Source organism: Amphibalanus amphitrite, unplaced genomic scaffold (genome assembly GCF_019059575.1).
Source record: "Amphibalanus amphitrite isolate SeventyFive unplaced genomic scaffold, NRLGWU_Aamphi_draft 000466F_arrow, whole genome shotgun sequence".
NCBI lineage: Eukaryota > Metazoa > Arthropoda > Thecostraca > Balanomorpha > Balanidae > Amphibalanus > Amphibalanus amphitrite.
Window position 1 is genome coordinate 408,945 of NW_024881960.1, and position 23,429 is coordinate 432,373.

Here is a 23,429-nt window from a genome sequence, read left to right on the forward strand (position 1 = left end):
TTTATATGATTTTTTGAAGATATGCCGTTTTTGGTCGAAAACTCAGAAATCATGACGTCACTAAAACCTCGATATCTCAAAAATTTTCCGACCGATTTTTTTGAAACTTTGTCATAATAAAGTTCAATCAATTCCCTACAGGTACCCAAAATTTGGCGCGCCTGCGGCGCGCCGTTTTAATGCTATGACCCGGCGAAAAAAGTGGGGGCGTTTAACGCCCCCCCCCCCCAGCAACTCGCGGGTTAACTCATAATCTTGCAAGAAAACTTTAAATTGTCTATCCAGTCTTACTTTGAATGTTTTAAACTTTATGGTAGCGATGGGTTGACATAATAAAACGAGCCTGGTTCAAATTTATCACGAATATTCCGTATGTAGGTACCGTATTTTACTCGAAGAGGGCAAAACGCGTTATCACTGCTCATTGTTAAAGAAGACTGAGGAAGATTTTGGAAATCACGTGGGTTGTATAACGGAATGGCTGCTACCAGTTTACGCGGTCAAATGTGTAAAAATACGCAACACTTCTTCAAAACTGCGATGGCCCATACCTCCCGGGGCCCTATACCTCCCGGGTCTCCCCTATGTAGAAAACCAATAGGTCCGGCGAGGGTTAAAGCCACTTCTCACCTAGCTTCTGTGATTGTACTGCACTTACCTGGCCTCCTTTCAAAGCCGACCATCTTTCGCCTAGGTGAAGAACCTGAAAGGGGGGCCAAGTCACCGTGAACAAATGATGCAATGACAAATGCAGGGAAGGGCGAATACCGTTTGTCATACAGTGAGATGGGGCATACTCATGATGCGTGTTACCAGACGCATGATAAGCTAATCAATGAATTAAAACTCCTGTGATGTCACTGATGTGAACATAATGACTAATTAGAAGATATGTCAGTTGCACACTTGTATTCGCTAAAGCAAATGAGCCATGGTGGCTTATGACAACGCTCTACACGTTCTATTTTGCATAGAGCTTGTCTGACATGTTAATAAATATTTCTTTTTTTAGAAGTCGGTACACACACAGGACTCACTTACCTGGCCTCTTTTCAAAAGTAACCACCTTCTGCCTTGGTCCTGAGTCTGATTTTTTTTTTTTAATTTAGTCCGAATGGCTGAATGGGAGGATTTGAGGAATCAGACTTCAGAGCCCGCACTAAGCATAGCTTGTTGTGCTGACCCTGACCACACCACCCGATCGTGCAATTCCAGTTGTATGGCAGAATTTTGTCCGAACGTTCAAAGTGCCCTCACGACTGGACACGGTCCCCTCCGCTCATTCACGTTACCCATGGCTTCTGTGCGGCCCCGGCCACAGACACGCACGCCATTACACGTATAGGAGCTAAATGTGGCCGCCCGCACCGCGGGGCTTGAACCGGGCTCTCACGTCCCCCTAAGCGTCGAATTCCGGTGCTTTTATCCACTCGGCCACGGAGAGGACAGAAATGGGCATTGAATCAGTCACTATCATCTTTTATGTAAAGTGAAGATTAGATGTTCATGTCACAACATTAGATTATTGACGGTAGTTTTAGGCGGCCGGTAAGCGCAGCCAAAGTGAAACCAATGAAGGAAACATGTCGTATTCGTCAGAATGTTATGCAACAGTTGTGGCTTTGGTCGTTTAGAATATTAGTTGCACAGGGTGCAGGATTAATGTTGGCTAAGAAGGTAAAAAACCTATCATTGTGGAAATATATCTACCTAATTCAAATCATAAATGCCGTAAATTGCACAAATAAGGGTACCTATGCATCTACTTATATGGTACTTTTATCGGTAGAGGTGAGGGGTAGAACGCCATCAGAATAAAACACGTAAGTACTTATCAGCGCTTTAACAATTTATATCCCACCTTGTTTTCTTCGTACAGTGGTGGTCTTGGTCGGAGTCGTAGCGCCTGGAATGGAATATATGGCAACGGCGGCATGAGTGAAATTTGTATTTCTCATAAGAAGGTATTTCTGAAGTTTTCGTCCGACGTTTGATTGTTTATCAGCATCAAGAGATGAAATACCTAGCAGACTGAAAAATGAAACTGCATGTAAGAGATTGCCGCGATACTAGCCGTTCCGAGAGTTATGCAAGCTATACACACTGGCTATCAAAGTATTTAGCGAACTGACAAGAACCTGTTATAGATCATGACAAGAAATGCAGCACTTACCATGCTCCCTGCGCACGAGAGTTTTTCTCGATCGAGTTCCAGTACCTGAAATGCGATGAACATGTATGATAACACGTCGTGGTATGCAAGACAAGCCAAAACGAACTTACTACATATTAACAGAAAAACCAATGTGCCGTTCTCAAAAACTAAGTCACACTTATCCCTTTGAATGTCGTCTTGTTCTGCATGTTTCATTGACTCCTAATCGAGAGAGTTTTATAGTCCTTTGTACAGTGTTCGACTAAGGTAAGTTTGGGTCTCGCTGCCTACCTGGCTTCCTCTCAAGGGTGACAATCTGTCTTCTGGGCTCAGAATCTGAAAAAAAAAAACAGCGACATCTGATCCAGCAAGCATCGCTCAATGAAAGGTTATGATGGAAGATTAAGATGTTTTTTAGCCAATCTAAAAGAACCTATCTGTATTTCTATACTGGTGTCTCTCACCCCTCCTTCCTTCTTTCCCTCTACCCCCTCTCTCCTTCTCGTTTGTTTCTTTTCATGCTCCTGTAGGTATAGCTTCTGGCAGCTACACACTTACCTCGCTCGCTCCGTGAGATGTCTTCGATAGTATGCTGATAAGACGGCTTCCTTGTCAAAGACGTTCCGTGACCTTAAACGGGACATTAAATTGGTTAATGACCATGCTTCAAATAAGTATACAGCAAAGTTTCCCTTAAATTTGACGTGATTTTATGAGTGAGAACAATAAAAGCAGGGAATCGTGTGAAGGTCGCGCTACTGGTTTAACTGCATCGCCTTTCACACTTCGTCATTTACACCTAAGAGGATGGCGTTGGTGAGTGTAGTGTCAGCCGATTCGTACTAGAAACCTGAACTGTAAGAGAGCATATGCGTGGCAACACGATTCGAGTGCGGGTGGAAACACTGATACCACACGCATGGATTGGAGTGGACGAACGGTAATGGAGGATACGTACCTGGCCTCCTCTTGATAGTCACCCCTTCACATTTAGACACAGAATCTAAAAACAAAGAGATGCAAAACTAGTTAAAGAATGACGTGTTCAAGGCTAAATAATAAACATTTCTCTTATTTGTTCTGAGTTAATATAGAAAGGCAGCCGAAAGTCAAGGACGGTGTTTTTATTACGATTGATTGCTAAAAGTGACCTTTTATTTTGTAATCAACTGAAAACTCCGCGCAACCAGCATTAAATTACACGGGAAAACGTTTTGAATGCTCATGCCAATTAACATTAACAAAGCGGCATACAATGACCCCCCCCCCCCCCCCCCAGGTGGAGTGTGTTTACTAACCTGTCTGTTTGTTGCTAACAACTTCTCCGGGTTTGTGCTTCAACTCTGTACATAATAAAAGGACGATATTAATCAAAGGTTAATAATGCGCGGAAATTTATAGGTTTAAAATTATTTTTATTGGGAACAGAAGCTCCTAAATAGAAAACGTTAAACGTCATGAACACATGTTACAAGCATCATTTAGACAAAAAAATTAAAGGATAATGAGAGGAAAAACAAAAATATGAGAAAGAATATTTGTGCCACCCAGTTATACCGCAAGGTTCTCATAAACTTTCACATATTAGAACCACGCATCGAAACTCACCTGGCTTTTTCTCGATGATGACTGCTTCCGTTTTAGTCTCAGATTCTAAAAATAAGAATAAGTCATATTCGAGGTGAAATTGATAGAATCCTGTCAATTTTTAGCATTGATAATTTATAATATAGATTATTTCCAAGGTTGGGTTAATTCAAGATTTCTTTACTACTCAGGTTGGTTCACTATAGGGAAATAAAGGCGCCGTGCCCCGTGGTGACGTCATCAGAGGAAATCTTTCACGTTCAAATGAAGGGGTCATTTGAATGGCTGATTTTGGCTCGATATAGTCCTATTTATTTAGTTTCAGCTCCATTTATCGTAATGAGGCGAACTTATTGTTACATTGGTACAACTTTTGATGACACATAATCCTTGTTTTTTTTTTCTCCAGCTCGCTCGAAAGATGATGAAATTTGCATGCATGCCTATGGGTGAAGGGAGATTCTACCGCCGTGGTGACGTTACGGTACAGGGATTCTGGAGCTCGTGAACAGGGGCTGGGTTAATTTACATCCACCTTATAAAGTTTCTTGAAAATTTCAGGAAATGGAATATCTCGTTATTTTGGTTAGCCTGTTATTATCCCCCAGCCGGTTTACTTTATATCAAACCGCGAGTAGGTAGGACAAATCTTTTAAACGTCGAGCCGATAGACGAGACGTTAAAAAATATACCTACGAGCGGTTTAAAGATTTTATCCCGTACCGCCGATATGTTTCTGGCGCTTAAAGGTAAAACATACATTTATATAAAAAAAAACACGACATAATTAAGACGAGACGAAATTTCTACTAGACGTTTAATAGTTTGTTAATAGTCTAGACGTTTAACAAATCAGTTAAACGACATCTGGTAATTTTCTCTCTTTGCACGTGAAGCAATTGTAAACACTATCTACCTACGGTGCGGGATAATGTTTCATAAACGTGAAACATTTTATCCAAACATTCATACGATTGGCAAATAAGTGTTCACTTGAGCAGGGTCTCACCTGGCTTTCTTTCGATGGTTACTTTCTCTGGTTTTGGCTTAGAATCTGAAAAAGCAGATTGCATCAGTTCACAAAACCATGAAAATAGGTTACTAAGAATACTAAAAATTTTGAATTTGTTAAAAAAATAAATAAAAATTATAGATTTTACTAAAAATAAAATGAACGTTAGCATGAAAACGCGCAGATATTCAGCTGTGCAATTAGGAAAACTGCGCAAATGACAACAAATACTCAACGACTCTGCTTATTCCAGGCCACATATGGACATTTTGACACATCGTTCACTTTACTGGATGCAATTACAAGGCAATGAGCATGTACTGACCTGGCTTTCTCTTAATAACCTCCTTAGCCTTGGGCTCCGAATCTATAAAACGATGCGATGTCAATTACAGAATTAAATATATGAGGCGAATTTACAATAACAGGTAAATCAAATGAAACAGAAACAAAAAAAAAAAATACAGCCTTTGTTGCATTTATGATAGCAATAATAATGATCACATTGCAAATCAGTCAGAAAAGTAAGCAAATAAACGGAAAAGACAACAAAGGACATTTCCTTACCTGGCTTTCTCTCAATGGTCACCTCCTCATCTTTGGGCTCAGAATCTATAAAAAGTCATGTTTATATAAAATAGCATACAAACATATAAACCCGTGAAATTAACCAAAAAGTTACATCTCACGTTTATGATTGGAAAGTTTTGAACATGATGCTCAGCAAGGGATCGGAAATTTTTTATCATATATGAACCGCATTTAGCAATCAACGGACACCACCCTATTCAGGCGACATTATCATGTGCACCGCGCATATATTTTACGGTAAACAATGCCATGGCTTATTTGCAGCCTTTTACTGACCTGGCTGCTTATTGTTGATGACTTCTTCGGGGTTTAGCTTCGACTCTATAAGAAAGATAAAAGGACGAAATATTAATCATATGTTCATGCACGGATATTTGGTAGGATTTTTGTTCAGATTTGAATCATTACGGAGTGAGCGAAGCGAGCGGAGTCTTTCCTTAGATTAACGGAAATTTCTGAGTATGAGCGGCCGGCCGGCCCGGCCGGCCGTGCGGACGCTTTTGCGAGGCTTATATCTCAGCAACCACTTGACCGATTTACACGCCGTAATTTTTGTAGGGTAGCTCCATTCCTTCTACCAAGTATTGGACTATTCCCGATGTATGTGGGTGACCCCTTATGCACGTGCCACGTGCAAAACGAAGAGGTGTCAGTTTTGTAATTGTTGCAATATCTCGGTAACTACTTGGCCGATTGCGCTGAAAGTTGGCATGTAGGTAGGTACCCACTAGGCACTGCATATCCATGTGCCAGAGTTGGGGTGCTGCTGCACGTGCGCACGTGCAGGGGTCGTTTCCAGATCTCGAGAACGGCTGGACCGATGGCGCTCAAATTTGGTACACGGTTAGGGACCAGTTAGTAGGGTGCCGTGCACGAGTCAGGTCATGTCAGTTGTGACCCATTTTGCACGTGCGCACGTGCAGGGTGCCGCTTCCAGATCTCGAGAAGGGCTGGGCCGATTGTGCTCAAATTTGGCACATCGCTAGAGACCGGTTAGTAAGGTGCCGTGCACAAGTCCGTTGGAGGTACTCCCTCGGAATTTCGCACGTGCAAGGCTCACCCTCTCGCTCGCTCCGTAGTCGCCCCAAAAGGCGTTATACTGGTAATAATAAGAGTTTCCACAACATAAGAAAAGACAATTGTGGTACCCAAAAATAATTTGTTACTTAAAAGGTGCTAGAAACTTTAACGAATAAAAAGAACACATTTAACCCTCGCTCCGTTGGGGGGGGGGGGGCTGCGCCGCCAAATTTTCAGTCCCATGCATCAATTTGAAACCTTCACACCAAATCTCAAGTCTTAGGTCACCTTAGGTCAGGAGTTATTGAGGTCAAACTGAGGTCATGTTCGAGCAAAAATGAGCAAAAAAACATGCAATCTTGAAACACTCACCAAATCTACAGTTACCAAGCAATTTCAAAGTTCTTTTTATGATCATGTAAACAAAAAGCGGCGCTACAAAATGTTATCTCGAGTTTTCAAAATTTTGGGTTTTTGACACTTAAAAGTTCAAAAAATTATTTTTTTTTAGAAAAACTAAAAAAACTATAATAAAAATCCGAATTCCAAAAAACCCGGAATATATGTGATAGTACCTGCGCTTCTATATACCTCCATACCAAATTTCAGATCGATATCTCGTTTTTTGGCCAAGTTATAGCGAAAAAAACTGTTCAAAAATGATGGCGTAAAATTTTTGAACTCATATTTTAGCAATCCTAGACCACGTAGGGCAAAACAAAGGCCACCATTGAACTCCCCGTAACGAGCTGCATCGAATCAATACCTATTTTATACAAAAATATCAGCTTTAAAATTTGACCTCATTTGACCTGACCTTGACCTGACCTTCACCAGAACATAATCTAAACTGACCCCAGAGGCTGCCTGACCCACATAATCGCATTTGGCATATAAAATGGACCATAAAACATGCATCACATGATATTTTTGATTTGTGACCCTCAGTGACCTGACCTCTGTGACCTGACCTGATATCAGTGACCTCAAGTAGCAAAATATGTGTTTGAAGAACATTTCCCCATCGATAGTTTTCAATGAAATGCATTTTACTCGATTTTACAACGCATTTCTTGAAATGCCTGTAAACGGTGAAAATTCGACCTTTGACCTGACCTGTGACGTCATCGGTTTGACCTAGGTCAATGAAATTGAGTCACAAGGTAGTTCCCTGATGGGGCTATCCAACACCGTTTGCCGCTTGTCGCTAGGTTGCATGGTTCTCGAGATCTTAGGGGGGAGGCCAAATTGCCCCCCCCCCTCAACAGGGCGCGTTGCTTGGCAGAGCCCAACGGCGCGCGGGTCTTTTGGCTTTTTCTCGATGACAACTATTTCTGTTTTAGCCACAGACTCTAAAACATAAAAATATATCATATTGGAGGTGATATTGATACATTCCTTTTCGTTTTCCACACTTGTTTTTTTTTTAAAGATAGGTTTTAAGATATATCGTCGATATAAAGTTTCCTGAAAATTTCAGGAATTTGTTTCTCATTAAATTGGTTAGCCTGTTACTATCCCAGAGGTTTGCCGTTCCATAAGCGTAAGGCATATTATCCAAGCATTCAGTGGACTTGACAAGTGTCTCACCTGACTTTCTCTCAATGGCTGCTTTCTCGGGTTTGGGCTCAGCATCTAAAAACAAATTGCATGGGCTCAAAATCATGAAAATAATTAAGCGACTAGACATTATCTTCTGATAAAACAACCCTCATCATAACCCTCGCCCTGGCAGGGGGGGGGGTCGATGCGACCCCCCCCTGAGGTTTTTCGAAGATAGCGTAAAAACGGCGGCGCGCAGCGCCGCCAAATTTGGCACAGCCTATGGGGCAACCTTTTTACATGTGACCTGAAAATTTCAGGTCCGGGTGACCTTGGGTCAGGTCACCAGGTCAGAAAAACCGGTACAAGGTCATGGTCAAATTTCAATTTTCTTTTTGCACCTGTCCAACTCACAGTTTTGCGCTGATTTCCTTCAAACTTTCAGGATGTGCTAAGTTCACCGAGTTGTATAACATATAGTTCGGGTTTTTTGAGGTCACTGACCTGAGGTCAGTTAGAGGTCATTATGTCGTAATGTTAAGCCTATGGGAAAATACTAAATTCGGAAAATACTGGAGATATCCGCTTCGTTCTATCACTTTTGTGCTTTGAAACCACAGTACTTAACAGCAGGTCACTTGGTGCTTCTTTGTTTGGTGTACTTATCCATGGGTCAGGTCAAATGAGGTCAACTGAGGTCAAATGACGTTTTTGCCAATAACTTGGCACATAATGACGCTAGAGCTTAAAAAATGGTATCATTGTGTTCCTGGTGATCAGCCGAATCGAATGACATGCGATGTGATGCAATTTGGTTAACTTTAACTTAATTTATTGATTTAAGTTTACTTAAAATTTAAGAAAAACTTTAAGTACACTTAAGCAAGCTAAAAAGTATATCATTCGACGCGCCTTGACGTGCTGAGTTCACTGGTGTTTTTCTTTTTGCTCTATCTTAATTAGATCAAAAGTTATAAGCGAAAAACTTTTGACCTGTTTTTAGCGAAATTTTTGCATTTATACCCCCTAAAACCCCCCTAAATATTGATCTAGAGCAACCAAATTTACACAGGGGCGAGAACTCCAGAGGGCCCACCTACCTACCAAATTTGGTGTTTCTAGGTGCCATAGGAGCCAATCGCGAGGGGGGGTCGCATCGACCCCCCCCCCCTGCCAGGCCGTGTTATGAAAAATGCCCTGCCAGGGCGAGGGATAAACATACGCAGACATATAGCTGTGTGATAGAAATGCACACAAGACATTTAACCCTCGCCGGACCTATTGGTTTTCTACATACGCGCCGGCCGAGGGGGGGGGGGGGGCGGGTACGACCCCCCCTCGCCGTTTCGCCCCTGGTGGAGCTAGCGCGTCGCGGAAAAAACGAGCGTGTGCGCCGTTACGGGACGCAGAGATTGGTACCCGATTTTAAGGTCCTAGGTCAACCGGTGACCTCTGAGGTCAGGTCAAGTGCCCCAAGGTACGGTTCAGTTTTTCGTGAATAACTTCGCAAAAAACGGCCGCAGAGCGCCGATTTTGGCAGCATCGTGTTCGCCTCGCTCAGGCGCGTCGAATGATATACTTTTGGTCCGGGTCAGGTCAACTTGGGGTGTTGACCTCAGGTCAAGGTCAGGTCAGCACCCCAGGTCTCGAAGTTGGTCGAAAGAGGTCATGTCGCATATAATTCGATTCGGCAGGCCTTCCCGAGTCCATTGGTGGCTTTCCCGACTCGCTAGCTCAATTTGATCAAGAGTTATTGACGAAAAACTAATATGACCTTGATGACGTCATAAATGACGTCACGCAAGGTCAACATTGCAAAAGTGACGCATCTAACCTTGCAAGGAGTGCATCAAATCACGATTCTGTGTGCTTGAGATAGTTGGAGATCGTTCCCGGCGCCAGAATAGCAGTTTTCATTTTTCCCCATTGACTTATAATGGTGAGGTCACGAAAATGACCTACCTGACCTCATATGACCTTTAGGAAAAATCCGAGATACACAAGTTGTGGGACTCATAATGGATACTAGATCCTGCAAGTTTCATTTCCCTGTGACATCTCCTCTGGCAGTGAGGGCGTTGCGAAGTTGCGACATCTGAAGACCGTGCAGAGGTTCATTTATGACGTCATAAATCAGTGACCTGACCTGACCCAAAAATACGGTTGGTGTCAAAAGATCTGGCTTGGATCAAAGGTCAGGTATGCCAAGTTTCAGCTCTCTGTCGCCAGCGTGTTCGGAGCTATCGCGAAAAAAACCCTATGGGGGGCGGCACCCGCCCCCCCCCCCCCCTCGGCCGGCGAGGGTTAAGCCTCAAGGACTGTCCCCACTCCAGGCCACATATGATCATTTGGACATATTCTACTTATCTGGATAAAATTACAATGCAATGTGCACTGTTCAGGCACTATCCGGGCTTTTTTCAATAGCCTGCTAATGCTTAGGCTCCGAATCTATTAATCAATATCAGATATAACATGTGTAAATATACACTTATAGGTGCTGGTCGGGTATGATCAGCAAAGATAAAACATGCTGACAAACATGCGTGTATACTTGCGTCATGTGAAAAACGTAATCATGCTATTCCAATAATATGATTGGTCAGATGCGAAAAATATACATTTTTCATAACTATATCGAAGTGTTATGATAATATTGTTTGACCTTCTATCGCTGCAGATGGAGATGTTTTATTTTAAGTCGAATCTTTATTCGTATTTGTAAAAAGGACAAATGCTGACCTCCGTCATATTATCGACACAGCTACAAATATATATGGTAAATTAACAATGTTAGATTAAATCAAATAAACCTGATCACTTCTAACAGCATTTTGCTGCATTTGAGATAGCATCAATAACAAGCCCATTACACACCAGTCAGAAAACCTTGCAAATAAATGGAAAAAGAAGACAACCAAGGTACATGTCCTTACCTGGCTTTCTCTCGACGGTGCTATCATCAGTTTTTGGCTCAGAATCTGTAAGAAAAAGTTCCATGCATCAGGCAAAACTCCATGAAGTTAAGTAAATATGTTGTCACATCAGACTCCCTGATTGGAAAGCTTAGGACATGATGCGCTGCAAAGGATCGGAAAATGTTAATCATATACGAGACGCATTTAACACTCAACGAACACCTTCACTGGCCTGGTGATATAATCATGTGCATTGTGAATATATTGTACGTTATTTAATGTCACGATCAATGTGCATTGTGCAATGCTTTTACTAACCTGGCTGTTTGCTGATGGCGACTTCTTCGGGTCTGGCCTTAGATTCTATAAAAAAAAAGATAACAAGACGCCATATCAATCACAAGCTCATGCATGGACATTGGTAGGGTTAATAATTTCGATTTGGATGCTAATGAGAGAAACATCCACAGCATTTGAAAGGATAATTGTGCCACTGAAAAATACATTATTCATTATGAAGTGCAGCCAATTTTAACGAAACAGAACAACGCATTGGAACTTACCTGGCTTTTTCTCGATGATGGCCGCTTCGGTTTTAGTGTGAGACTCTAAAACAGAAAACAATTAAGTCATATTAAAGTTGAAATAGGTAGGTTCCTTTTTTACATGGATAAGATTAAAAGGTATCGACGAAGCAAAGTTCTTGAAAATTTCGGGCACTGAATTTCTCAATACTTTCGTTAGCATCTTCTTATTCCCATATAGGGTTCCATTGAAGTCAGAAACTATACTCAAATATTCAGTACTATTAACCCTCGCCCGTAAACGGTGTTTTGCCACCTTCGCCCATGCAGGGGGGGGGGGGGGGGTGCGACTCCCCCTGGCGTTTGAAAACGGAGCGTCGTAGAGCTTAGTGGAAAAGACCAACAGATTGCTCTCAACGAGATCTCGCGATTGGTGGTATATTTTTTGGTCCTAGGTCAACATTTGACCTACTTATGACCGGTCAAAGGTCAAATTTTCGGAAAAATCTAACTTTTTCAGATTTCCGCGCCGATTGCGGCAAAACGGTAAGAGATATCGACTTGAAACCTTCACTATCGTGATCCTTGATCAATTCTCTATCGTTTGGTGTGTATTTCGATGTCATAACTCTAAAAATGATGCGTTTGGAGCATCGGAAGTCTGCAAGGTCATTTGTGCATTGGGTCACGTCAGGCGTGTGACGTCACTGACCTGACCCTGACCCAAAATGAACTACAAGAAACAACCGACGATGCCTGAAATGGATAACAAATTCGAATTCAGGGCATCAAAATACCCCGAAAAGGCATACGAGTGCAAGAAGTCATTACAGGTCAACCGAGGTCACTGACCTGACCGTGACCTTTAGTAACCTTGAAAAGGTCAACGGACATTGTGCCAATGTCAAATCAGCCAGTTATGATTCTAAAACAATCCATCAGTGTGTCAGGTCAGTCGGCATTTATACCAATGTGAAGCTATCTCCAATTTAGCGTAAATCTGGCCGGAGGTTGTTCCCTTTATGACGTCATAACTCCGTGACCTGACATGACCTTGACAAAAAAAAATACCAAAAGTTGCGCAAAGGATGCCCCATAGGGTACTGAAAATTTGAGCAGGCTATCTGAAACGGTTCGGCGTGTAGCTAAGATAAACCTCAGGGGGCGGGTTGCACCAACTACATGGGCGAGGGTTAACAAGGAAGTGTCCATTTTACGTGACTCGTATGTGAACTGGGTGTGCGGTGATTTTGACTGTTGCGCCTATTCTCTCATTCAATTTTCTTCTAAGGGTTTTTTATTTTTCTTAATGATAGGACAACGCGCAATACTAACCCGCTCATTTTTTTTTCTTCCTAGCGACAACAAATTTAGCGACATTTATTAGCGAGTTTGAGCTGGCCATGTAATAAAACGAATGCTATGAGAAGGGCAGTCCGAAAAATATTGAGGCGATAAGAAACATATCTCAACAAGCGTTATTGTCCTCGGCTACGCCTCGGGCAATAAAGCATGTTTCGGTCTTCACCCTAGGACTACAATGACGTTACATCGGGATAATTTTTACTATTGCCCGCCATCCCATACAGTATTCATATACTATACAGGGTCTCACCTGGCGTTTTCTCGATGGTCACTTTCTCAGGCTTGGGCTCAGAATCTAAAAACAGATAGCATCAGTTCAAAATCATGAATATGACTAAATAACTGAGGAGGTACTTTTACTAAAATAAGCTTGATCATAAAATCGTGCTGATTTTGAGCTGTGCGACGAAGGAAAATGCACAAAAGGTATTTAACCTTCGCCCGCACATGTCATTTTCCCACCTAGAACGCACAGGGGGGGGGGGGCTGCCACCCCCACGCCATTTCGTTCCTGCTGGAGATAGAGCTTCGCGGCAAAGACCAACAGATTCTATAGGAAGAGATAAATTCAATGGTACCCAATTTTACCTCATTAGGTCAAACATTGACCTTCCAGGTCAGGTCAAACTAAAAAATGTTGCTGTTTGGGGCCACCGTTGGAATATCACGTGCGGTGCCCATATTACCGATGGCGCTGCCAAGTTGTGATGCCAGGCCAGCTAGAACAGCTCTTTGTCACACTATCTGACTAGGTTTTTACCGGCTGTGGTCATTTCAGGTCAAGCTAGATCAAGGTCAATGATATGTGTTTGTATGTCTGTGTGTGTCTGTGTGCATACTGATGTGTGCACCGATTTGTTTGTGTGTCCCTGTTACGTGAGATCATGATCTGAGGAGCTTTTACCAAAAATACAGTCAAAAAACTTCACGAAAAGTAAATTCAGCAAGCCTCAAATGCAATGTTTTTAGATGACCTAGGTTGACCTTAACCCTGACCCTGACATCTGCACATCTTCGAATAACATGTTCCATGATAGGTGGGAGGTAAGACTAGCAAAAACATACCGAAATCAAGGTGTCAAAAACTCACAAGACCCATAGTCAACGCAAGATATTGAGTTTTGGTCATTTGAGTCTGACATGACCTGAAAAAACAAGGCCATAATATCTCCGAAACCAGAAACTACAGAAACTTGAAATTTTTAGTGGACGCTGAGAAAGGATAGAGGAGCAGCTATACGAAAAATCAGGCTTCTAACTTTACAAATGTTCAGTGCAGAACAGAAAAGCTACCTGGGGGTGGCAGCCCCCCCATGTGCGGGCGAGGGTGAAGTCTCATCGACTCTCCCTATGTTAGGGGAAATGGTCATTTGGGCATATCCTATACTCCACTATATACAATGCAACGTCATGCACGTTGTACTAACCTGGCGTTTTCTCGATTGCCACCTCCTTAGGCTTGGGCTCCGAATCTATAAAACGATGCGACATCAATCACAGGCTCGTGGACAGTACCCATGTATAGGTTAGAAAGACTTATTATGTACTTATGTATGAAGATATAGAGATAGACTTCTACGTGCTGCTGGAGAATGATCATTTAAATTCTAAATAATGATGAAAAGCATGTACTTACGTAATGTTATAAAAGATAATCATGTGCCTCCAATAAAATGGCAGATCATACGAGTATGATAGAAATGTACCATCTTTTTCATTATCTCATCAAAGAATGGTGATTCACAAAGTGTTACATCAATACAAAGAGTTATGGTGAAATATCTTGGCTTTCTATCGATGCAGCTTGAGACTGCTTTATCAATAGCCGGTTGATCATTGCCATTTATGTATGTATTATGAAGAAAGGACGCCGACGAATACACTAACCACTAAAATATTATCGATATAGTCATGAGTGGTGTATTACCAAATAGTGATAAATCAAATGAAACTGATTATATACTGTTTTATTCAGTTTCTTGCTGCATTTATGGTAAGCAGCAATATAAAACACAAAGTAACTAGATCAGTCGGAGAAGCTAGCAAATAAATGGAAAAGAAGACAACCAAAGACATGTCCTTACCTGGTTTCCTCTCGATGGTGACTTTCTCAGTTTTTGGTTCAGAATCTGTAAAAAAGTTAACTTTATCAGGCGAAAATCCAGTAAATTAGATAGCTGCATCTCACACTTCTGATTAGAAAGTTAAGAACAAAATGCACTGAAAGGGATTGACAAATGTCATAATCGTAAATGTTATTGTGCACATGATTATAATCATAGAAGAAACGCATAAACACTCAACAGAGACCTTCCCTATTCAGGTGACATAATCACGTTCATTGTGCACATATTGTACGGAAAACATTGTCATGTTCAATGTGCAGCGTTTTTTTCTTGTTTTACTAACCTGGCTGTTTGTTGATAGCGACTTCTGGTTTGGGCTCAGATTCTATAAAAAGATGAAAATATGCCATATCAATCACATGTTCATGCACGGACACTGGTAGGGTTATGAGTTCTGATTTGGTTGCTAATGAGAGAAACATCCATAACATGAGAAAGGATAATTGTGCCACAAAAAAAAAATCACTTGAAAGGTGCTGCAAACTTCAACGAAATACGGTAACGCATTGGAACTTACCTGGCTTTTTCTCCACGATGGCTGTTTTGGTTTTAGTCTCAGACTCTAGGAAAAAGGCAATTTAGTCATATTAAAGGTGATATTGATAGGTTTCTTGTATTTTTCAGCATTGCTTCTTTGTTAAGATAAGTTTAAAATACATCAAGGAAATAAAAGTTCTTGAAAATTTCAGGCTTTTGAAGTTCTCATGATTTTGATCAGCCTGTAATTATCCCCAAAGCTTTACCGCTTCATGAACGTTAGGCATTTTATTCTAACATTCACACAATTGGCAAGAATGTATAACACTTGAACAGTGTACAGGGTCTCACCTGGCTTTTTCTTGATGGTTACTTTCTCAGGTTCGGGCTCAGAATCTAAAAAAAAAAACATATTCTATGAGTTCAAAACCATGAAAAACATAAAAAAACTAGGCATTAACTTCTGATGTAATAAATCTTATCATAAACACACGCAGACAATCAACTGCAGGTATAATAGAAAAATGCACAAAGGGTTTTTTAGACCATACGATTCTCCCTAGTTCAGACCACATGCTCACATGCTCATTGGACATATCTTACTCTACTCCATGCAATTATAATGTAATGTGCATCTCACATGTGCTTAACTGGCTTTTTCTTGATAGCCTCCTGAAGCTAAAAGACAACAACCAAGAGACATGTCCTTACCCGGCTTTCTCTCGATGGCGGCGTCCTCAGTTTTGGGCTCAGAATCTGTAAAAACAAGTTATATTTATCAGATGAAAATCCATTAAATTTAACACATAGTAACATCTCACCTCCCTAATGGAAAACTTTAGAAGTTAGTGCAATGCAAGGGATCTGAAAGTGTTAACCCTCGCCGGCACAGGCCATTTTGCGTCCTTCGACGGCACAAGGGGGGTGGGTGGTACGACCCCCCTCGCGTTTGGCTTCTGATCGAGCTAGAGCTTCGCGGAAAAAACGAGCGCGTTGCCCGTCACAAGAGGAAGCCGATGATACCCAATTTTAAGGTCCTAGGTCATCGGGCGACCTTCCAGGTCAGGTCAATGACCCGAAAACCGGGAAAATCGGGACCTGTTAGAAAGTCGTAAAGTGTGGCTGCTATGTGGTTTTCCGGGGTGCTGATCACGAATATCGTGTAAGTTTTGATCAGAGACGCAAGAGATCAGAGCCTTTAAGAATTTAGACCAGGTCGGGTCAGGTCAGGTCAGGTCAACCGGTAGGGGTTGTGACGGGTATTCGTAATACGTGTCAACCGCCTCTGACAGCTTCGTAACATGTTACGAAGGCACCAAAACTACTTCGTAAACGTTCAAATGGTTGCTAAATTCGAATTCAGCTAAAAAAAACTAGCCTAGTAACATGTAAAACTAAAAAAGTGAACCGAGGTCACCCGAGGTCACCAAAGGTCAATGACCTGACCTGACCTTCAGGTGACCTTGACACACACCCTAATGTATGGGAGCAACATCAAATCACATGTTTGAATGTTTGAAACCACGAAAAGCTTGCAAACGCTCGGCTAATGCGAGCCGACATACGCCGAATCGCGATTCCGGCCAAACATGGTCTCGGAAAAGAGGTCACAGGTCAAAGGTCATTTGGGTCGGGCCCGGGGTCATGAAATTTTCAGGGTAGGTGTAAAATTGATCAATGCGAGGATACTGAAAGTTTCGTCGCGATCGGCCGCTTTTTGGCGAGTTATTCGCGAAAAACCTTAGGGGGGGGGGTGCATCAACCCCACCTGTGCCGGCAAGGGTTAATCATATACGAAATGCATTTATTCGATATTCAACGAACATCTTCCTTATGCAGGTAGCATTATCATGTGACTTGTGTCTGTGTTTTACGGTATAAAATGTCACGCTCAATGTGCAGTGTTTTTGCTAACCTGGCTGTTTGATGATAACAACTTCTTCGGGCTTGGGCTCAGATTCTATAAAAAGACATAAAAATACGTCATCTGAATCACAAACTTATGCACGGACATTGGTAGGATTCAAACTTAAAAGTTGTGATTTGGATGATAATGAGGTTAACACCCACAACATAACAACTGATAATTGTGCCACCAAATCAAAAGTGTATAACTTAAAGACATTTTTAAATGTTAACGAAGTAGGGCAGCTCATTGAAGTTCACCTGGCTTTTTCTCGATAACGTCTGTTTCGGTTTCAGTCTGCGAATCTGAAAAAGAAAAATAACTCATATTAGGGGAGAAATTATAAGCACCTTTTGATTTTTGGCATTGACTCTTTTTTAAGTTAAGTTTGAAATACATTACGAAATATTGACAAAATCGCAGTCATGTATTCCACATTATTTGTGCTAGCCTGCAACTATTCCCATATATTTACAGTTCAACGAACGTTAGACATATTATCCAAACATTCAGTACATTGGAAAAGTAAGTGTTCACTTCTACAGGGTCTCACCAGGCTTTCTCTCGATGGTTGCTCTCTCAGGTTCGGGCTCAGAATCTAGGAAAAAAATATCGCATCAGTTCAAAATCGTGAAAATAATTTAATAACGAGTCATGAATTGATAAAATAAATCTAATCACAAATACACGGAAACACTCAGCTGTGCTATGAGGAAAATGAAAAAAACAAAAAACCTTTTTAGGACTTAACGACTCTACCCAGGTTAGAGAAAACTAGCATTCGACATATCCTTTTTAACTACATGCAATGACAAAGTCATGTAGAATTTAACATGTACTAACCTGGCATTTTCTCAAAAGCCTCCTCAGATTTAGGCTCCGAATCTATAAAAACCATGCTAAATCAATCACAGACTCGTGGACAACAATGTGTAGATGAACACTTCTACGTGCCGGTTGGGTGAAGATAAATTATGATGACAAAGATATACTTATAAAATGTTAGAAAGAAAATCATGACACTCCAATAAAGTGGCCGGTCATATGTGAAAGATATACGACCTTTCCCAACATCATTCCACCATCATCACCCGTTCCATCATAATATTAACCCGCGCCCTGATGGGGTCTGCCGAGCAACGCGGTCTGATGGGGGGGGGCATTTTGCCCCCCCCCCCCAGATCTCGAAAACCACGCAACATAGCGACAAACGGCAAAGGGCTTTGGATAGACCCAACGGGAGCTACCTTGTGACCCAATTTCATTGACCTCGGTCCAACCGATGACGTCACAGGTCAGGTCAAAGGTCGAATTTTCATCGTTTAAAGGTATTTCAAGAAATGCGTTGTAAAATCGAGTAAAATGCTTGTCACTGAAAATCATCGATAGGGAATTGTCCATAAAACACATCTTTTGCTATTTGAGGTCACTGATACCAGGTCAGGTCACAGAGGTCTGGTGACTGGTCACTGAGGGTCAAAATATTAAAATATCATGTGATGCATGTTTTATGGTCCATTTTACATTACGAATGCGATTATGTGAGTCAGGCAGCCTTTGGAGCCAGTTAAGGTTATGTTCTGCTGAAGGTCAGGTCAAGGTCAGTTCAAATAAGGTCAAAATTTAAACTTGATATTTTTGCATAAAATGGGTATGGATTCGATGCAACTCGTCACGGGGAGTCTAATAGTGGTCTTTGTTTTGCGCTACGTGGTCTAGAATTGCTAAAAATGGAGTTCAAAAATTTGACGTCATCAATTTTGAACAGTTTTTTCGCTATAACTTGGCCAAAAAAGGAGGTATCAATCTGAAATTCGGTATGTAGATAGAAGAGCACAGGGACTATCATATGTAATCCGTTTTTCTAAATTCGAAAATGTTTTGAGTATTTTTTGTTTTAAATCATTTTTTATTTTTGGGGGTCAAAATCGCAAAACTTTGAAAATCCGAGATAGCAGTTTTGTAGTGCCATTTTTTGTCTGCACGACCATATAAAGAACGTTAAAATTGCTTGTTAATTGTAGATCTAGAAAGCGTTTTAAGATGTCCTGTTTTTTTGTTCGTTTTTGCTCGAACATGACCTCAGTTTGACCTAAATAACTCCTTACCCAATTATGCACAGTTGAATCAAATGAAATTAAAGCAGTAATGATAAACACAATCCAGATCAGCCAGGAACCTTGCAAATAAATGGAAAAGAGCACAAGCAAGGGACATGTCCTTACCTGGCTTTCTCTCGATGGTGACTTCCTCAGTTTTTGGCTCAGAATCTATAACAAAAGTTAAATTCATCATGCGAAAAATATGACATTTAGTTAGATCTTACGCTTTTGATTGAAAAGTTTCGGACATAATACACCGCAGTGGTCGGAAAACGTCTATTATGAACGAACCTGTACAGCAAGATATATCAAACCGCGAGTAGGTAAAACAAATCTTTTAAACGTCGAGCCGACAGGCGAGAAGTTTAAAATATTTTTCTACCTACGAGCGGTTTAATGATTTTTCCCGTACCGCCGACATCGTTCGGGCGCTTAAAGGTAAAAAATACATTGTATGTAAAAATACGAAATATTTCAGACTAGAAGAAATGTCTACTAGACGTTTAACAGTTTGTTAACCCTCGCGGGCCCGGGGGGGGCGTTTTTCGCCCCCCCCCCTGGCGAATATTTGCGATAACTCCCGAACGCTTAGGGATAGGAAGGCGAAACTTTCAGTACCTTTTCTCCCATCAATTTGACATCTTCTGAAGTAAAAAATTTGGACCTAGCCCCCTTGATGACGTCACAAGGTCCATTTTTCTAGACCCCTGCACGGCAAAAATCGGCGTCACAGACGCAAACTTCAAATAGCTGCTAAAAATAGAGTTTTAGAGATAATGACAAATTACAGGCACGGCTGTGTAGCGTTTGACCTAGAGAAACATAGAAAAATAGTTTTGGTGACCTGAGGTCAGAGGTCAGGTCAACGACCCCGAAATGTGGTTTTAGTTTTTCGCAAATAACTTCGACAAAAATGGTCCTAGAGCTACGGCAGTGGTACCATCGCATTCGCCTTGTCAAGCCGCGTCGAATGATATATATTTTGTTCGGAAAAGGTCAAGTTTCATGTTGACCTCATGTGACCTCGAATGACCTCTGGTTGACCTTGACACATGAAAGATCGTTAATGATGGATTTGTACCCGCTGATCACGAATCTGGCATCTATTTTCCTCTAAGCCTTCATTTAGAGCTTCCGGATGGCAAAATTGTCTTATTTATTATTACTAACTTGAATCAGTGAAATAGCCTCTAACAGGGATACTCTTCTGTGGCCTTGACCTTCGAGCAGCCTTGTATCGTAAGATGAACCACAAATAGGGAACTGATAAGCCTCAAAACATTTCAAAACATCTTGGAAGTTAGCACGCAAGATGTGCGAAAAAGTGCCAAGTTTGAGGTCAATTTTGAGCGTGACCTTGACCTTCATCTTTGATTTGGAGCACATTTTCAGAATCCTCAGATTCTCTTCTTTCGTTTGACACCCAATTTTGCCGGTTTGATGCAGCCTGCCGTTCTCTAGAAGGCTTACTTTGAGATCACTACACATGTGCCGGTTTTGGCCTTTGACCTTGACCTCTGACCTTGAAAATTGACTTGAGGTCAAAATTTTTAGGTGCATTAGAATCGTCTCGTAAGGACCTTTCGTTTGGTATCGCTTTTGTTTCCGTAGCTCCCTTATTTACGGAGTTAGACAGGGGGGGCGAAAAACGCCCCCCCCCCGGGCTGCGGTGGTTGGGATTACCCCCCGGGCCCGGCCGGGTTAAACGTCTAGACGTTAAACAAGTCAGTTAAACGACATCTGATAATTTTCTCTCTTTGCACGTGAAGCAATTGTAAAAACCGTCTACAGTGCGGGATAAAACACATTTCACTCAGCAAACAATGTCCCCAGTGACGAAATAACGGGAACTGTGCACATATTGTACCGTAAGCATTTTCATGCTCAATGTCATGGGTGGAGCCACAGATAACAGTAGTACTGCTGTACTACTGTTATCTGTGGTGGAGCTTTTCTAGGGACGTTAGTGGGCCAAAAAGTCGTTAAAACCTACAATGCCCGATTGCCAACTTGCATGAAGTGCCAAAATGCGTCAATTCCTATCACTACGGTATAAAATTTTGCATTAACAGACATTCCAAAGCTCCTGAGTGCGAAAAAAGTTTGATTTGCAAAGCGATAATCTCCTACACATTAGCTAAAGTTGGTGGGGCAAAGCGCTCATTGGTGGGGGGAAAATGGCAAGTTCGTGGGGCAGCCGCCCCACCAACTGAATAGGAAGCTCCGCCCCTGCGCAATGTGCAGTCTTTTTACTAACCTGGCTGTTTGTTGATAACGACTTCTTCTGGCTTGGGCTCAGGCTCTATAAAAAAATAAAAAGACGTCATCCAAGTCACATATTTATGCACGCGGATATGTATTGGTGTAAACTTCTCGTTAGGATAACAATGAGAGAGACTTTCACAGCATGACAAAGGCTAAGTAAACTACCCAAAAATTAGCTTTTTCCAAAAAGTTTTTGAATTTGTAAACGAAATACAACCACCCAATGGAACTCACCTGGCTTTTTCTCGATGATGACTGTTCTGGTTTCAGTCTCAGGTTCGGGAAAGAAAAATGCTTTCGTATTTAGTGATATTGATACGTTTGTTTTAATCCTGAATGTTGATTCTTTTTCCAACAGAATATGAAACATATACCGACAAGACATTTGCAAACTTCAGGTATTTTAATTTCTCATTCGATTGGTTAGCTTGTTAGTTGTCACATCCCCATAAGTTTACTGTTCCATGAAAGTTGGAAACTTTATTGAACCATTCAGTACAAATGGCATGCGTATTCACTGCACACTCAGGGTCTCACCTGGCTCTCTCGCGATGGTTCCAGGTTTGGGCTCAGAATCTAAAAAAGAAACATGTTGCTGCGTTCAAAATCATGAAAATAGTTAATGACTAGGCATTTTCTTCTGACAAAATAAAACTTATCATTAAAACTCGCAGACATACAGCTGTGTGATGAGAAAAATGCACACAAGCCATTTAAGACTCAAGGACTGTCCCTATTTCAAGCCACATATGATCTAGGAAGGGTCTCACCTGGCTTTCTCTCGATGGTTACTTTCTCAGGTTTGGGCTCAGAATCTAAAAAAAAAATCATAGCATCAGTTCCAAGCCATATATTCTAAAAACAAGTCATGATTTACTAATTAAATCAATCCAATCACACAAAAACTTGGAAGCCCCCAGCTGTGCGATGAGGAAAATTAAAAAAATCAGCCTTAGCAACTCTACCCACGTTAGAGAAAATCAGCATCCGACATATCCGTTTTAACTACATGCAATTACAATATCATGTACAACTTAACATGTATGTACTAACCCGGCGTTTTCTCGATAGCCTCCTCCGGTTTGGGCTCCGAATCTATAAAACGATACGACATCAATCACAGACTCGTGGACACAAGTGTGTTGATGGACACTTCTACGGGCCGGATGGGTAAAGATAAATTATGATGACAAACATATCCTTATAGAATGTTTGAAAAGAAAATCATGACACTCCAATAAAATGGCGGGTCATATGTGAAAACTATACGACCTTTCCCATCATCATCCTACCATCATAACCCTTTCCATCATGATATTGAAATGTTATATGTTGATTTTGTTCCGCTTTCTATCGATGCAGATGGAAGCTGTTTTCTTAGTCGATTCATTAATCGTATTGTGTTAAGGGTCAAAGGACAAAAGCTAGCATCAATAATTTTATTGGTCCATATATAAATGTCTTTTGTAAGTTAGATAAGACAAATCAAATGAAATTAAAGCAGTAATGATAAACACTATCCAGATCAGCCAGAAACCTTGCCAATAAATGGAAGAGGAGACAAACAAGGAACATGATTTTACCTGGCTTTCTCTCGATGGTGACTTCTTCAGTTTTGGGCTCAGAATCTATAAACAAAAGTTATATTAAACATGCAAAAAAAAACTGAAATTAAGTTGTATCTTACGCTTTTGATTGAAAGTTTAGGACATTATACATCGCAAGTGGCCGGAAAACGTCTATCATAAATGAACCTGTATATACAGCGAAACACATTTATCGCTCGACGAACACTTATTCCCCATTCAGGTGACATAATCACGTGCACGGTGCACATAT

At 41.3% G+C, this 23,429-nt stretch overlaps 1 protein-coding gene across 50 annotated transcripts in view; it reads right to left on the bottom strand.

Annotated features, from left to right (window-relative positions):
* Positions 1–23,429, bottom strand: part of LOC122392035 — a 108,658-nt gene that overhangs the window by 19,989 nt on the left and 65,240 nt on the right. For 37 of the 50 annotated variants that reach the window (XM_043386484.1, XM_043386491.1, XM_043386502.1 and 34 more), the window contains 33 exons: positions 23,174–23,218; positions 22,644–22,685; positions 22,361–22,405; positions 22,128–22,166; positions 21,583–21,627; positions 19,449–19,493; positions 18,067–18,108; positions 17,777–17,821; positions 17,484–17,528; positions 17,233–17,277; positions 16,029–16,073; positions 15,669–15,713; positions 15,358–15,402; positions 15,124–15,165; positions 14,799–14,843; positions 14,142–14,186; positions 12,965–13,009; positions 11,389–11,433; positions 11,144–11,188; positions 10,844–10,888; positions 7,956–8,000; positions 5,622–5,666; positions 5,322–5,366; positions 5,080–5,121; positions 4,752–4,796; positions 3,764–3,808; positions 3,454–3,498; positions 3,114–3,158; positions 2,714–2,785; positions 2,447–2,491; positions 2,174–2,218; positions 1,862–1,906; positions 659–703 (listed from right to left, as the gene is read on the bottom strand). In XM_043386484.1, coding sequence (XP_043242419.1) covers positions 659–703; positions 1,862–1,906; positions 2,174–2,218; positions 2,447–2,491; positions 2,714–2,785; positions 3,114–3,158; positions 3,454–3,498; positions 3,764–3,808; positions 4,752–4,796; positions 5,080–5,121; positions 5,322–5,366; positions 5,622–5,666; positions 7,956–8,000; positions 10,844–10,888; positions 11,144–11,188; positions 11,389–11,433; positions 12,965–13,009; positions 14,142–14,186; positions 14,799–14,843; positions 15,124–15,165; positions 15,358–15,402; positions 15,669–15,713; positions 16,029–16,073; positions 17,233–17,277; positions 17,484–17,528; positions 17,777–17,821; positions 18,067–18,108; positions 19,449–19,493; positions 21,583–21,627; positions 22,128–22,166; positions 22,361–22,405; positions 22,644–22,685; positions 23,174–23,218 — 1,494 coding nt within the window. The remainder of the gene's footprint in view (positions 1–658; positions 704–1,861; positions 1,907–2,173; positions 2,219–2,446; positions 2,492–2,713; positions 2,786–3,113; positions 3,159–3,453; positions 3,499–3,763; positions 3,809–4,751; positions 4,797–5,079; positions 5,122–5,321; positions 5,367–5,621; positions 5,667–7,955; positions 8,001–10,843; positions 10,889–11,143; positions 11,189–11,388; positions 11,434–12,964; positions 13,010–14,141; positions 14,187–14,798; positions 14,844–15,123; positions 15,166–15,357; positions 15,403–15,668; positions 15,714–16,028; positions 16,074–17,232; positions 17,278–17,483; positions 17,529–17,776; positions 17,822–18,066; positions 18,109–19,448; positions 19,494–21,582; positions 21,628–22,127; positions 22,167–22,360; positions 22,406–22,643; positions 22,686–23,173; positions 23,219–23,429) is intronic. The other 13 variants (XM_043386492.1, XM_043386476.1, XM_043386490.1 and 10 more) reach the window with 13 other exon arrangements.